The 15,522-nt window shown below is 41.7% G+C and overlaps 1 protein-coding gene across 2 annotated transcripts in view; it reads right to left on the bottom strand.

The window, feature by feature from the left end:
• Positions 1 to 529: 529 nt before the first annotated feature.
• Positions 530 to 15,522, bottom strand: part of hipk3b (homeodomain interacting protein kinase 3b) — a 36,586-nt gene continuing 21,593 nt past the window's right edge. The window contains exons 4-16 of one of the 2 annotated variants that reach the window (XM_063882669.1): positions 13,130 to 13,249; positions 12,573 to 12,659; positions 11,898 to 12,082; positions 11,659 to 11,809; positions 10,160 to 10,283; positions 9,958 to 10,079; positions 9,624 to 9,748; positions 9,129 to 9,308; positions 8,734 to 9,048; positions 8,495 to 8,641; positions 8,123 to 8,385; positions 6,377 to 6,516; positions 530 to 5,294 (exon numbers count right to left, since the gene is read on the bottom strand). In XM_063882669.1, the coding sequence (XP_063738739.1) occupies positions 4,824 to 5,294; positions 6,377 to 6,516; positions 8,123 to 8,385; positions 8,495 to 8,641; positions 8,734 to 9,048; positions 9,129 to 9,308; positions 9,624 to 9,748; positions 9,958 to 10,079; positions 10,160 to 10,283; positions 11,659 to 11,809; positions 11,898 to 12,082; positions 12,573 to 12,659; positions 13,130 to 13,249 (2,430 nt within the window). In that variant the 3' untranslated portion in view covers positions 530 to 4,823. The remainder of the gene's footprint in view (positions 5,295 to 6,376; positions 6,517 to 8,122; positions 8,386 to 8,494; positions 8,642 to 8,733; positions 9,049 to 9,128; positions 9,309 to 9,623; positions 9,749 to 9,957; positions 10,080 to 10,159; positions 10,284 to 11,658; positions 11,810 to 11,897; positions 12,083 to 12,572; positions 12,660 to 13,129; positions 13,250 to 15,522) is intronic. The other variant, XM_063882670.1, reaches the window with a different exon arrangement.

The raw sequence follows: 15,522 nt of genomic DNA, 5'->3' as shown, positions 1-15,522 counted from the left end.
TTGAGGTATTGCGATAAAGTCGATTTAGCGGCTGTTTTGGATTATATGGCAAGATCTTCATCGGAAGATGGGAGTTTCCTCAGGTATAATGTGCTTTGAAATGATTACGTTTCCATTAATTATTTTGTGGAGCAAAAAAACTATTTCATTTGATCCATTATTTGATTGACATCATTTTGATGAACAATAAATCCTCAACAATATTTAATTAAACCGGAAAAGAATAACCAGTTTCTGCTTGTCTAATTTAATCTGTAAAAGTTGCCAGTACTATCATTTCAAATTTAAGATTTTTTAAAATTATATCGTGTTATGTTCTACAGGCAAATGGTTCGGCCAATTAATCCACGTTTAACAATTTCAAACACAATTAACTCCATAAAATAATCAGTTGCAGGCCTTTTTTCTTGTCCAAATTAGTTTGAAAATCACTGCAGTAAGATGTGACAGAGCTACTAATCAGCACCAGAAAAATCACCCGAATAAATAAAATAATGGGGAGAAAGAATAGACCATAGTCAAAAAGAGCTGCATCAATAGATTTTTTTTAATTCAAAGTGAATCTTAACAATAATACACCATAAAGTCTTTTTTTGACACTCACCAAAAGAGTCACCTGGAAAACCCGCTTAATGTGACAAAGTAGAGAAGGCTTGGTCACACCTAAATCACTGAGAACTAGAGAGGAAACACTATCGCAAACTGTAAAGAGACATCACATCCATAGTTAGTTTTCCCAGTCCTCATACTGTAAATATTGCACAGTGCAATTGCTACATGGCAAACTAGTGTAGCACAAAATAAAAAAGCTAAATTAAACCAAAACAAAAATAAACAAAGCCACACAAAAATCTACAGGTATTAAAACAGTAACAGTTCAGATTTCCTAATCAAGTCTATTTGATAAGCAATCTAAATAGATGATTCTATAACTTGCAGTGTGAATTAACTCTGAAATTGATACAGATGACCAGAAAAATAAGAGCTTGAGTTAAACAAATCTCATCAAATCAAAGAGTAACACAGTAGTACATTTAGACCAATAGACCCTGAATTAACATCTCTAAAGGATTTGTTTACTGATATCAAAGTCATAACATTTGACAAACTGTTTAATCTGTTAAATTATACATGAATCCTCAAAAACAAAAACGTATCCATAAATCCAAGATGTCAATTGTGTGGAAAATTAAACAGTTTCAATATTTCTCTCCTTTTGCATCCATTCTTTTCTTTAACAAGTATGGGAGAGTTTATGCAGGCGCATTGCTGGTGAATACCTTTGGAGGAATCAACACACAGATTACATTTCACATGCTTATTATTGGGGAACTATTTCAAGCGCTAATCTGCCAAGTTCATGCCTTGTCATCATAAGCTTTCTTTCCCAAATTCAATGATCAGTAAAGCGTACAGGTAAGAAAAAAAGCTATCAAAATACATACAACCATATCGATGTAAGTGTTTAAATGTGGAGTATTACACTCACGACTGACTGTACAGAGAAACCACAATAATCTCCTTCACAGAGCAGATCCCACACAGAATTAACATCCAGAAAAGACTGGACATAAAGCAAGCTCCTCGGCTTTTAAAGGCCAGTGTTAACTGTGCTCTGGTTACTCCCGCTCTGCCATAACTTGCACGATGGAAAAGCTGCTCTGAGCAGACAGTTTTCGAGGCAGACAAAGTGAAGCAACGCAGGTGAGCATGCAAGCTAATGTAAAGCATGGAGATTATCTAAGAACACTTGGTGGTGCAATGACCGCACAATGTAAAGTATTGCATCTGCTGTTCAGCCAGAGTGACTATCCATAGATCGTTGAGTGTCATATCATTCAAAGTGTACGTGTGTGTTATCACAGAGAGGCTTTGGTGGCGGCTATCTGAAACAAGAGGACCGCCACCATCATGCACACGTCCTCTGTCGTGTCTACAAGCGGGTCAAAGGATGTGGTTTTTGTTCTGTTTCTTATTTCTGGTTGCGTGGCCATTAAAACACTGTCTACTCTATACAGTAATGGACTGTTCGTGGATTCTATGCCCTCCTCAAATAACAGGTGAGGAATCACCATCTTGAATTCTCACTTTCTGAAGCTCAAGGCACATACACAGTGCTGCTCACACTGTCTCAATTTCGGTAAGGAACACATAACAATGGCCACAGTTTCGCATTGACATAACATCATTTTGATATGAGACACTCATAAAGGGGAGAGCGATCCGAACACAAGGCAGTTTAGAATAGCAGAATAACAAAGTGTGACACTGATATTCCAGCCAGACATAAAATTGAACAGTGAAAACATTGCAATTCATTTTTCAAATCAATTTAACAGTTAAACGAGTTGTAAAACATTGTTTTGGAACAGAAACATTGGGCTAAATTTGTGTTTTGGAAACAGTCTTATCACCCCAAACCCTTACAAGCCTTACTACCTGCATGAGTGCTAAGTGTGTTTGTTTGTGGAAACATTACAGACGCTTTTCAATGAACATAATGGATTATTTTTTTTCTGGCATCTCACAGTGCTCCTGTTACACGCAAAAGAGTACTGGTAGTATATATAAGCACAATGAAAAAGTTAAATCAATCCTGCAAGCTACAGCTTTAGATGTGTACAAAACGTCAATATGAAAACATACAAAAAATTAAGTTACATAGATACATCATTTATATGCAGTGATGAGCCCGAAAGGTTAATAAGGATAAAATACTGATGCAAAAACACACACCCCGAGAAACAACAAATGCAACTAATGTTCATCATCAGCAATACAGTAGTTACAATGACACTCCAAATATGAACGCAAAACACAAAAATCAAAACCACTTCTATTTCATATAATTAGGGACCTATACAAAAATAGCAACGCTAGGTTTAAACTCAGAGAAATCACCTAATTTCACAGCTATCGAAGTGGCAATCATCATATAGCAGCTTATCTATGATACATTCAAGAAAGAAATGATACGACTTATTAATTGCCCAAAAAGCTAGACAAAACCTCTGCCGTTTTTTTAAATACAATTTTTTTTTGTTGGTTTTAATTTAACCCCATTCTACAACTACAGTATATTTGAGGTTTATGCAAACAGAATAGCTACCTTGCTCAGGAAATGAATTACAGTCTTTGGTGCTGCACAAGCAACTTCATTTGAAAATAAAAGACAAAAAGGAAATACACACATAACTAGTAAAATGAACAGATAAAATGCACACACAGCATATCTACATATATATAGCCTGGTGCTACCATCATATATATGTATATATCCTCCCTGACGGAATGTATAAAATAAGCAGTCGACACCGAGAAGCCTCAAGCCTTTAACAAATGGTATAATGTAAAAGGGGAAAAGTTAACTTTGTCACACATGCATAAATGAGCGAATTGCACACAATTAACTCACACCTTATCAAGCATCAGTACTAAATAGTCTAGCTCTATAATATATGTCCATATATGTGTGTATATTGAATACTGCATGGTTCGCTCAGGCTTAGAAAATTCCATACCGTGAATTAATTTGCATTTTTTTCCTTACCTAATCAAAGCCATGCCCACCACACTTCTACACATCTAATAAACAAAGTGAAAACACTCAAAATGAAAATACGAAGACGAAAAAATAAACTAATCAATGACTATTTAGATTGTATTGCAGTTTCAATTAACAGTACAAATACTGTTTGTAATAATAGTTTCACTAAATAGAAAGTGATTATCAAATATTAAGCAATACTCAGTACTTGCACTTTGTACACTAGTTCATTTGAGGATAAGGGAGAACGAAGAGAAAAAACAATTTTAATGAAACGGTAAGCATTCGCAACAGCAAAGCATGCTGTTCTTCTTGTAAGAACAGAAAAGTAACTCACTAAACACTGAGATATACACCGACTCCAAAAGATAAGCACCGCTATCCGCGATACATCACATCCATGCAGGCTATGCATGGACATATACACGTGTGCATATATATACTCACACATAGGATGCATCAACTGATTGGAATTTCAAGTGCTGCAGTCCAGTACATTAATAATCATGTATATAGTCATATATAAGTAGTAACATTAACAACCCCAAATATGTAAGGCACTATGGCTGGGGACAGTTATACAATGCAGCGAGTCTTGTGACACAAACAATAAGAGCAACGTCTATGCTTCTTTCCGTTTACATTTTTGCTCATGCAAGACCACATGCAGCGTGAGGAACAACCCTACTGTATATAAATCGGTTAATTGACTTGACATTGCTAACACCAAAAGACACCGAAAAGGTACAAATACTTCAAACGCAGTACAACATACACTGTGGACGACGTGTGCATCTGTCGATCTAGAGCTAGAGACTAGGATGGCTTTACAAATATGGATGTGTCTTGCACACGTAAGAAGGCAATATAGAAAAATAGCTGGGATCAGGGGTGCAAAGTCTAACTATTTAACACCACCCCAATTATTTTACCTGTTTTGAGGAGTATTCGTAGAAGATCCAATGCAAAGATATATATCAAATGTGCAAAACACATTAAGTGTGAGTTTACTACTCATTCATTCTTTCATTCAATCATTCATACATTGTTTCCTTCTTAATTTTTGCCCTAATCGTCTCCACCATTGGAACTCTTTTCTTTTTGTTTTTTTAAAGCTTGAAGTTCAATTACACCCAAGTCTACATGTTTCAAAAAATAGCTTGCTCTCTCTGTGGTTGTGCCATGGTTTAGGAAATGAAAACCATGTTGTTTGTGGTTTAAGATAACCCTCTCCCTTAGCCCTCGGGTGGTATAAAGGGTACCTGGGCAGCTGCGCTCACATGTAAGGGTACTGGTTTATTTTGGTGGGACTGAGGGGGAAACTGGCGTATGCAGGCGAGGCGATGTAAGAGTGCGGGGGAAAGAGAGGCTTGAATTGGCCCTGGTGGTGCAAGGTGGGAGAGGGCAGCAGCCGGGGGTTGATGCCCACGGTGACCTGATGCACGATGCCTGCCGGGTGGGAGATGCTGTAGGTGGGCTGGAGGACGGGGCGGGAGGCTACAGGGGAAGCCAGCAGGTGGGCCACGGGCGCAGCCGTGACCAGAGGACCAGACGGGGGGTAGGACAGTAAGGCGGGCTGGGTGTGCGGGTGGCCTCCAAGGTGGGGGTGGGGCCCCGTATTGTGGTTGGGGCTGCTGTGGGACAGGGTGAATGTGTGCCCATGCATGGTGGGGGGGATATAGGCCTGTGGTCTCCGGTGGGCAAAGTTGCCATTCCATTCCTGGTGGCAGGAACCGAAATGCTGCACCTGAAGGAGAGAGCATCTGGCTGATCAGTATCACAGTGTTTATCAACTAAGATTCTTTCTGTAAGAGCCACTAGAGGCTGCTGTCCGTCCACATCTTCACACGTCAATGGTTGCATATATAAGTCGTTAACAATCCAGACACTGTTCAAACCGCTACAGTGCTATGCAACTGTGTTGTTTTACTGGAAATTCATTAATTAAGCAGTATTACAATAAAATGCCTTATGTATTAGCAACAACTCTACTGTGGCAGATGAATCAAGTTCCAGTTAGAGTGTTAAGCGTGCTCTTACCATATAAAAAGCTAATATTTGCAATTTAAATGTTCTCTTTTATCACTTAAATGTGTAGTCATAAGCACTTAAGGAATTGCACTGCATTTCTGGTACAGTGTGCCAACATCTTTACTTCTTCACATAGCAGAACAAAGACAGATGCACGATAAAATGACTTGAATTACTCAAATAGATATTTTCCACAAGCATCCACTGCCAGTTGTGTTTATTGAAACACCCTGTCCACAGCATAACTTCTGCCAGTTATTAAACCAGTTTTCTTATAAAGATGAAATATATCTTGTCCTCGTCCGAAGGCTCATACTGTTTGTTGTGCTTGATTGGTTTTCCAAATGTCTGTCTGCAGCCAACAACCCTCAACTATTAAAATATGAAAAGGTGTATAGGTAGAATAGATAGATAGAATCGGAGGATGAAACCCTCTTTATTTGTCACATACATGCACACAGCAGAGCACACACAGTGAAATTGGTCCTCTGCATTTAACCCATCCCAGTACTAGGAGCAGTGGGCAGCTATTGTGCAGCGCCCGGGGAGCAATGGGGAGGGGGGATTGGAGGTGTCCGGTGCCTTGCTCAAGGGCACCACAGCAGGGCATAGGAGGTGAACTGGGATATCTCCAAGTAGCAGTCCACTTTCCATATTTCAAGTCTGTTCGGGGACTTGAACCGGCGACCCTACGATTCCCAGTCCAAGCCCCTACTTACTGAGCCACTGCTGGACACGTTCCTTTGTGTTTATGCATTTTCGATTGTGTGATACATGTATGTGTCTGCATGTGCTCACCTGCCCAAAGCCTATAGGCTGCTGTTGCTGGGGCTGGAATGCAGGGGGGATCTTCTGCGGCCGGTTGAGGAGTGGAGTGGAGTGGTGATGCTGGCGCCCAGGGTGGCCTCGCCCTTTGGACTGGCATGATGACTCTAAGACTGAGGGCAGGAGGTCATGTAAAGAAGGACATACAGAGAAAGAGATGACATGTGTTAATTAAGACAATTTGGTGTCCCGTTATTTATATCACAACGTAAATAAGGGCAGGCAAGAGACAAAAGAAGAAGCAACCAGGGGTTCGATCCAACTACAACTGCAGCAAAGTCAACGTTTGTGGCAGGAGGCTTTGCAGGCTTATCACTGATTTCAGCTGTGTTTGATCACATCCAAACCTTTAAAAATGATGGCACCTGTCCTCTGAATTTCATCTAGGTGATTATAAATAGATATGTTTGTGGGGATCCGGGAGGAGTTGGTAACTAAGCTTGTTCATAGAGCTTATAGTGGGGTCAGACCATCAGCTATAAATACACCGGGTAGCACTAAAATAGCAAGCTGTGCCCTTTTATGTGGGGCTTTAGTTGCAATAGATTCATGGTTGGGGGGGGGAGGAAAGCTGATCTGACTGTATGATTTTATCAAAGATTTATAGTTGAACCATCAACTTTAGAATACCTATAAACAGGTTTTTAAATGTATTCAGTTGCTGAGAAATACAGAGATGTACACAGCTGTTAATGAAGCCTACATATAGCATGCGTAACGCCACTTTAACACCAGGAAGGAACATTCAAACATGTATTTGTTTATGACCGCCAGAAAACGTCTTCAGGTTCTCTGCTTGACATCCAGGTTTTGGATATTTATATTCTGGGCCTTTACCATTGTGGGGCAATAATGCATGTGTTATTTATCTTTAAATAGTGCACATCCACACAGATACAGGGGCACTCAGAAACTGGAGCCAGAGTAGGGAGTGATGACAGCAAACAAAGATGCACTCCAGAGGTTAAAGCCCATACTTCTGGGCAGGTCACCCATAATCACCTGTGAGAACCTCTGTGGTCTACAAAGACAGCGTAATCCCAGGCCATGTGACCTGTGGAGCAGACAGCAGCAGTGATGACTGGATGTTTGAGCTTGCATGACCTGCTCATGCACTTCCATGTCTTAAGGGGATAAGGGGATAACACCATCAGACCGTAGTCCAGTCAGAGAGCAACTGAGAGTGCATCAGAAAAGGTGTCCAGTCACCTGCTATACCAATGTGATAGTTTAGGTTAAGAGATAACCTGGGTCTCATACAACGGCCCGGGAGTCACTTCCAGAAGTCGAACGAAACGTGTGTAAAGTGCATTTTTAGGCAGCTCCATGTCAGACTAGGCCAGTCACGAAAAGTATTACTTATTAAACTATATATTGCCATGACTGTATAATATGTGTTTGTCACAGTGCATTTTATCAACAGAGCATTTGATTATTTTGTTCATGCGGTTTTATTTTATTAAAGCTAAACCTTTTTTTAATTTGTTTATATTTTTCCACATTCCAATTTAAAATGTAAGAACTAAGGGTTCTCAGATTTTAGAGCGCTATTACAATGCTATTATATTATCATTATATCAGTAGCAAACAATGGTCTTAAAATGATAGTTTGTTTATTTCTAGGACAATATGTAATCCAAAAAAGGTCAGACTTAAAATAAGGATGATAGTGAATGTGAATGAGGTTGTGTTAACGATCCATCACATGTCCAGTTTTACCTGTGTTGCCGTATGTTTCACTGACAGCAGGGTAGTTGTTGTTGTTGTTCTGCACTCTCATTGGAGGCACCACAACCGTACGAACTGCTGGCTTGCTGGGCTCTGTCTCCGGGGCGACGCACGCCACACGGGGCTCGCAGTTCTGGTTGCTGTCGGCGATAAAGCGCCGCTGTGTGAAGGGACTGTTGCTATGGCCAGAGGCGTCTGATGTGGGCGAGCTGTCCACTGTGTCACAACCACTCTCCTGTTCGTCATCGGACATGCTGCAACAAGGCAACGAATGATAAGGGAGGTTAGGGACATGTTGTGCAGCCACTAATTAGAAATCAGTGAAAAAAATGTGTTTGTCGGAATGAGTTGTATTGAGCGTACCTGTTGGGGTGTTTGCAGGGTGAGGTGCTGGACTGGGCTGAGGCTGAGGAGCTGGTGCTGAGAGTGCTGTCTGGGCTGCTGAGGGAACACACTCTCTCCATACTGACGGTGCTCTGACATGCCTCACAGTCCGCACTACCCTTACACCTGGGGGCAGACATACACAATTATAAGTATAATACAACATTTCAGAGGCTAACAGACATATTGTAAGAAGTAACATGATGGTCAGTACTCACTCCCCCATTGAGTGTCTTTGTGCGCTCTCGTCATCGTCGCTGCTGATGCTGATGACACTAACAGTCGGGCTGGCGAGGTCAGAGATCACCATGGCCTGCCGCTGCTCCTGCGAAACTGAAAGCTCCTCACAGTGTGGCTCCACTTTACAGCAGTTCTGCACCACCTGCCTGTCTGTCCTTTGTTCCTCTTCAGCAGTGCGCCCTTCCGCTGGGCACCTCGCTTCTACCTGCTGCACATTCTTTGCTGTATCGGCCATCTTTGGGGACTGGCATGCTAAGTTTTGGACGTTCGTGTTTTGGGAGTAGTTGGTACCCCTGTAAAAGAAACAAGCCAATTTAAGAGAGGAAGGAACCCTATTTATTGAATGTATGCGTGTTTCATTTGCAAAACTCACATGTTGTACCTGTTCACACAAGGCTTGGCTCTCTTGTTGGCAGCGGGCTGTGGCCACACCACATGTGCAATGCCTATGTTGATTGGCTGGTGGTGGGTGGACATGGTCATTTGGTTGGTTAAGAATGGCTGAGGATGTGCAATCATGGAGCTGTAATGGTTACCATGGGGACGCACTTTCCTGCATTAAGGAAACAGAAACATCGCAAAAGCCTTTAGCCCCATTACCGACGAAATGGTCTCAGTCAATGGTCCCAAGGGACATGTATGACTCATCGATCATTAATATTCAGGGGAGCAGACGTGCTGTCTCAGAGCAGTACTGCCATTCCCAAAGCTGCATATAGAAACCAGAAGTACTGAAACACTAAAGGATATTGCTTTACATGATGTTCAATTTTTTAATTATAAGGAACATATCGAGGGAGGAATCTGGATTGTGAAAAAAAATTGATATTGTGATGTCACCCAAGTAACAGACAAACAAATTGCTTACCCCCAGTCACTCAACCTTTGTGAGCCCGCCACAGAGTCGGATGCCAGAGTGGTTGGTGGGGGGGGCACTGATGTCACCTGCTGCCAAGTGGGCAGCAAGATCTGCTGTGCACGGTTGGACCAAGCCTGTAGAAGTTCAGAGGAGCAAAGCTGTTAAATCTAGTACACCAAAGAGGTACGTTTTTGTTTCTCAACGATTTTTAATTTATGACTACCAACAACTGTCTACATGTTGACCTTATATATACACACTAATAAAAGCAACGCTGGTCCTTCCGCTCAGGCTTATTCTTTGACCTCCTTTGCCATTATTCCCATCCTTGCTACCCCCTTACCTGTGTGATGACTCCAGGTCTGATTTGTATGGGCTGGATGGGGGGTGCTTGTGTGAATGGAGGCACAGAAGCCTCCATTCGAACAGAGTAGCCTGATGGTTTGGTTGGGTTGGTGGGGATTCCTGCCGGGACAACGGAAAGGAAATGTAGTCCAACCACCACAGATAATAACCAGAGTTAATTAAAGATATAAACCACCTACCTTGAATGGTTGGGGGACATAGAATCAGAGCCTGCTGAAAGGAATCGTTGCATCCAAACTGACCATTCCCGGTCTGCAGTGGTATCCCAGGGTGCATTACTGACGTGGCTGATGGGGCTAATCCCTAAAAAAGGAAAATGTGATGTGACTGGAGTTTTCTTTGGTATTGCAATGATCAACAATAGCATCAAAGAGCCAGTAGGTGGTGACATATCTGCCAAGTGTGACCTGCATTTCAGCCAGACTGTCTTCCACTGAGAGAGCTTAATGGGTTAGTCAGTCAACCTTACCTATAACCCTGGCTTTCCCATTGGTTGCTATGGTAGTTTACCTCCAACACATGGCGGATATAGTACAGAGGAAGTTGAGGATACTAAATAAAAAAATACATCCAAGACCCATTTGCTTAACTCCCTTGAAAAATGGAGTCACTATGCTTTAAGGATTCCTTCAAGCTAATCTTGATCAATACTTTCATCTACCGGTAATTAAAAAACAGCTCTTTATCTGTGAATATTGCATATATTTGGATAGATTTTGTATGAGCACGCTCATAAACAAATTAACCACTTTATCCAAAGGTTGATAACTAAAAGGTTGTCAGGAAATGTTGAACCTACTCTCTGAGACAGGCCTGAGGGCTGAACAAAGAACAGTTAAGCATGTGCCTCTGCCTCACTGCTCTCGTGCCTGGCTATAATCACATTTATTGAATAACGAGAACTAGGCCTATATTGTTCTGCCACAGCTCCTGCATGTTGCCCAGCCCCCATACACATGATAGTAAACACAAAGCAGCCTTTCACTGGAGAATACTAAAAAAGCCTGCACATTTCTTGTTGAATTTTCTTGAGGAAGGTAAGAAGAAACATTGACTTTACTGCTCCATGGAATCAGACATTATAGCTGAGCAGTTTTACTGTGCAATGAATGCGACCAGTTGTTTTGTCATCAGCTTTGGATTCTAGGAATGAAGGAGCCTTCTAATAGTACCCGTATGTCTGTACTGATGGAACACACAGTCACCATTATTCAGTCACTCTTTTCTAGTATCATTTTCCCAATAATTGCTTTCCAATAGGAATCGAGATGTTTTCCATTATTGAGATGCAAAGCCAAAAAGAGGGTCAGCTCCTGTTTTTCCTCAGCAACAACAGTGATTTGCACCGTTGCCATGACCTCAGAAACATGACGTGATTTTGTTGCCATGACAGCACTGCTAGGACGCAATAAGATGGGTGAGTCGGCATACACGAAAGCAATAAAGGCGAGGAAATTGTCCACGTGATCAAGTCTTCACAGGAGCAGATGAACACAACAACACATCAGTGACACACACCATCTGTAAATATATCATTTAGGTATTGTAAAATGTGTGAAAACAATATCAAATCTATTTAATACATGTACTGCTTGTATTCCCTGTAGTAAGGGTAATAACACTGCCAACACACATATATTGAAATGGCAGATTGTGCTAAAAAACATCCTGGTCTTACTTGAGTGTGAATCTTGCTGAATGGGTGGTTGACAGAGGCAGCAGCGGTTGTGGTCACAGGTCTGATGAAAGGACCTTTATTTCTGTTGGCCGCCTCATATGCACTGGGGCGAGTCCAGCAAACATCCATGATGTGGAAACACGACTTCACGCTACGGAAAGAGAGAGAGGGACTTTGAGTTAGGTAGGAAGGTTAAAATGACCACACGTGTCCAAAAATCTGAGGCTAATTGGACCTACTGGTTGCTATGGGGAAAGTCGAGCAGGTGTTGCATTGTCACAAAGGGGTGGCTGAGAGCCTCGGCGGGGGAGATCCTCTCTTCTGCATCGATCAACAACATCTTCTTCAGCAGACTCACAAACTCCCGACGGTCTGCCTTCTCCACCAACAAGTCACTACCTTCCAGATTCATCACCAAGTTCACCTGCAATACATTTCACTGTTAAACGGCTTGCTAGGATGACTGCTCATAAACAGAATAACATACTTAAAAGAGAAGGTCCGGTAAAACTCCGTGTATGATGTATCAGTATATGTTTTGACACGAGACCCATGTTCTCAGAATGATAAACAATGTGTCATGAACATTCTCAAGAATCTCCTCTGACTTACAAAATAACAGACCAAAACGAGCATTGGTGGCTGCCTGGGGAATTTCCATGTGCTGTGTTTTTACAGAGACCAGTAAGTGAAACCTGAACATTCGTTTTACAAGTTGGGTTTAGCATTCATCTGAAGGGAAGTTGAGCTAAGAGGTGCTCTTTTATTTCTCAGTAATGAGATGTGTATTGTGTTCAGCTGTGGTTGTACTTCCTCTGGTAAACAATCAGTAGCCTATGTTCTCTAAACAATTGATGTTGAACTTCTTCCTCTAGTCCTGTTAGGTACATTGTGGTAATAGCAGCTGAACATACATGCGCTATGTCATCCAAACAGCTGAAGATGTACTTCCTGGCCTCCTTTGATTTCATTCCCGTCTCCGTCTCATGCTCATCTGTTGACTACAGAAAAAGAACATGTTTAGTGGGGCGGCAAAAACTAAATATAGCAAAGCAGTTGCTAAGTCAGGATTTTATATTTTATGTTGCTAAAGATTGGTTAGTGCATGTTAGTTCAGAAATGTAAAACACTGCATATTAAACATTACTGATTAAAAGGGAGTCATGACTTATGCTCCCAAAGTACTCTGCCATTATAGAACCCTTTGATCAGTTTCAAAGTATCTGAAACAATGCGACTTAAAGCCTGCATTTTATTTGTAAGACATGTCCCTACAATTGCTTCTTTATTTGGAACTGCATTCGGTGTTTACCCGGAGGGGAGTAAGAAAATATCTGTTGACTGAGTTAGCTGATCAAAGTTCCTTTACTATCAGTTTTTAGTGAAGCAAAAACACAGTAGATGTTAGTTGTTTTCAATATATGGCGACAAGGCATCAAGCATATGTTGCAGGGGTGTAAATAATCCTCACCTTTAGTCTCCATGCCGCATAGGTTGAGTCAGACTCTCTGCAAAAGAACCGTGCTGTCTTTGTCCCCACATTCAATAAATGTTCTCCGGGCAAACCTTGTGTCTGCGAAATGTAGCGAATCTGTTTGACACGGAGAGAAAAGCAAAGAAGAAACAAATAAGGACAGAAGAATAAATGAATCTTATAGCTGAAATAAAAGATCATTTTCATTGGTGGGAATGAGGAATCAGGAAGCTCTCCAATACCATTTATATTGAATTAGGAACATTATTAAATAAAAGGTGTTATCGTTGATTTACCTATCGTCCATACTCTCTGAAACCAAAGCGTCACCCGAGAACTTAAGACAGACACACTCTTTATGTTCTGATCATTTACAAGGTAATGCATACTGACATTACACTATCAAATCCCTCAGAGTTAAAGTTACAGTGGACATGTCCATAATGGGGTCAGCTGCTGAGACCTTGAAGATGGCACATTTCTGACAAATGGTTCGACCCAAATGAGACTTTTGTACTGAGTGCAGCTTGTGTTTATCATCACTGAAAGGTGTCACGGTCTTTTCATGTAAAGCTTGACAATAACGTTCCTTCAGTCTCTTTGGCAAATGCTTTGGCTGCGTAATGATGCTCGTCAGTCAGATGCTGTCGGGAGAGAGTGTGACACACAGGTTTATGAGAGGAGACCAGTGAGAAGCCCAGCTGACGTCAATCACACCCACGTGCAAAGGACAACAACCATTAGAGATTCAGCGTTGCTTACAAAGCAAGGGCCAGGCATGGGAGAACAGAGAGGATCATGACGACATCTAACTAACCCTTTCCCTTTGATCACCAATTTAGAAGAAAGGCAAACAAACAAGTCCACACACCTTTACTTCACTGATATAAAGTTCCCACACTGCTCAAAAGGAATGAAAGAGTTTCTCTGTGTGAGTTCCATGACAAAACCTCACATTTAAAAAGTGAAAAACGGACAATAACACTGTTTCTGTTGGAAGCTCCTCATGTGTTAGTCTTCAAGTTGCTCCTCCAGGCAAATGTGATGCTTGAGCATTTGGCTTATATCAGTCTGTTGCTGAGGTGCAAATCCTGCAATCTGTCTGTTTATGCGGGTGGGAGCGGCGTCTATGTCAGTTGGATATGTATGAGTTAATGATCACGCAATGATGAATGTTGTCTCATCTGCTTAGAGATCTGAATGGGATGGTAGACAGCCCCTCGCTTATCTCAATCCACACTACCAGCTCCAAGTATCATAAAACTCGTTTTGTCACTGTCCACTTCTCCCTTTTGGGGACATTTGTGCTTTCTTTTAATCATTTTCCAAAACATAAGCTTACATCAACGAAAATATTTCTAAATGATTTAGTCTTTCACATTCATTTTTGGTAACTGACACTGCCAATTCCAAAAAACCTTACCCTGAAACTACCCTAACTAAATTCCCCTCCATTCATGTCCATAATATAGCTGTGCTGTGGTTTTGGGAACATCACATAAACAGAAACAGACAAGAAAACAACACAGCCAGTGTGTGTGGGTGGGTGGAAAATTCTTGTGATGGGAAAACCCTTATTTTTCCTGGAAGGCGAGTCTCTGCAGAGATCTCACAAACCAGTGAGATCACTGGTGCACAGCTCGGCTCCACAAAGCAACTATCTAGCGAGCCCGGGCCTGCTGCAGAGCAGAAAGGAAGGCCAGGCAGCATTTATTTTATAGCAGTTCAGATAAGCATACACTCCATAAAATATGCACTTCAATGATATTGCTCTGTCACAGCAATGAATTAAAGTACATCTCAGCTTAGGATAATGCACCACACCTTCCCTGCTGCGCAAAGAATCTCTTCCACATGTTTGCCCTTAGGTTATAGAAGTTTGTACCCGCTAAATTCTTTCTAGAGTCTTGCCACTTTCAACCCCCACTTATCCAAATCCCCATTGCTTCTACTGACCCTCCCTACATCGTTTTATTCTAACAGATCGCCCAAGTTGCGAGCTAGGCCAAGCTCCAGAGAAAAAAGCAGGTGAGCATAGCTCTGGTCTCTGCCATAGTGTGCACTGATCCCAATGGTTGCACTACTTGTACAGTGCTTGAGCAAGCAAGACAGTGAGTGTAAAGAGAGCCTGAAGAAAGGGGAAAGGGTAATCATAGCCAAGACTACAGCACCCTGGTCTAATCATAGACACTCATAATAAGACACTGGCTGAGTCGTGAGGCCCGTCACATCAAAGGAGAGAGCAGCCTCGTGCTGAAGCAAAAGATGGTGTGACTGGATGATGAGGTAAGGAAGGGAAGAGGAGGAGCAGGAGTTATAAATACAGTATGCTGTGTGGCATGGAACAAGACCCCCTGCAGAAAGATAAGAAGAAGAAAAGGGGGAAGGGG

This window comes from Eleginops maclovinus, chromosome 4 (assembly GCF_036324505.1).
Source record: "Eleginops maclovinus isolate JMC-PN-2008 ecotype Puerto Natales chromosome 4, JC_Emac_rtc_rv5, whole genome shotgun sequence".
NCBI lineage: Eukaryota > Metazoa > Chordata > Actinopteri > Perciformes > Eleginopidae > Eleginops > Eleginops maclovinus.
The sequence above is the reverse complement of the archived record's forward strand: the minus strand, read 5'-3'. Positions and strand labels throughout refer to the sequence as shown.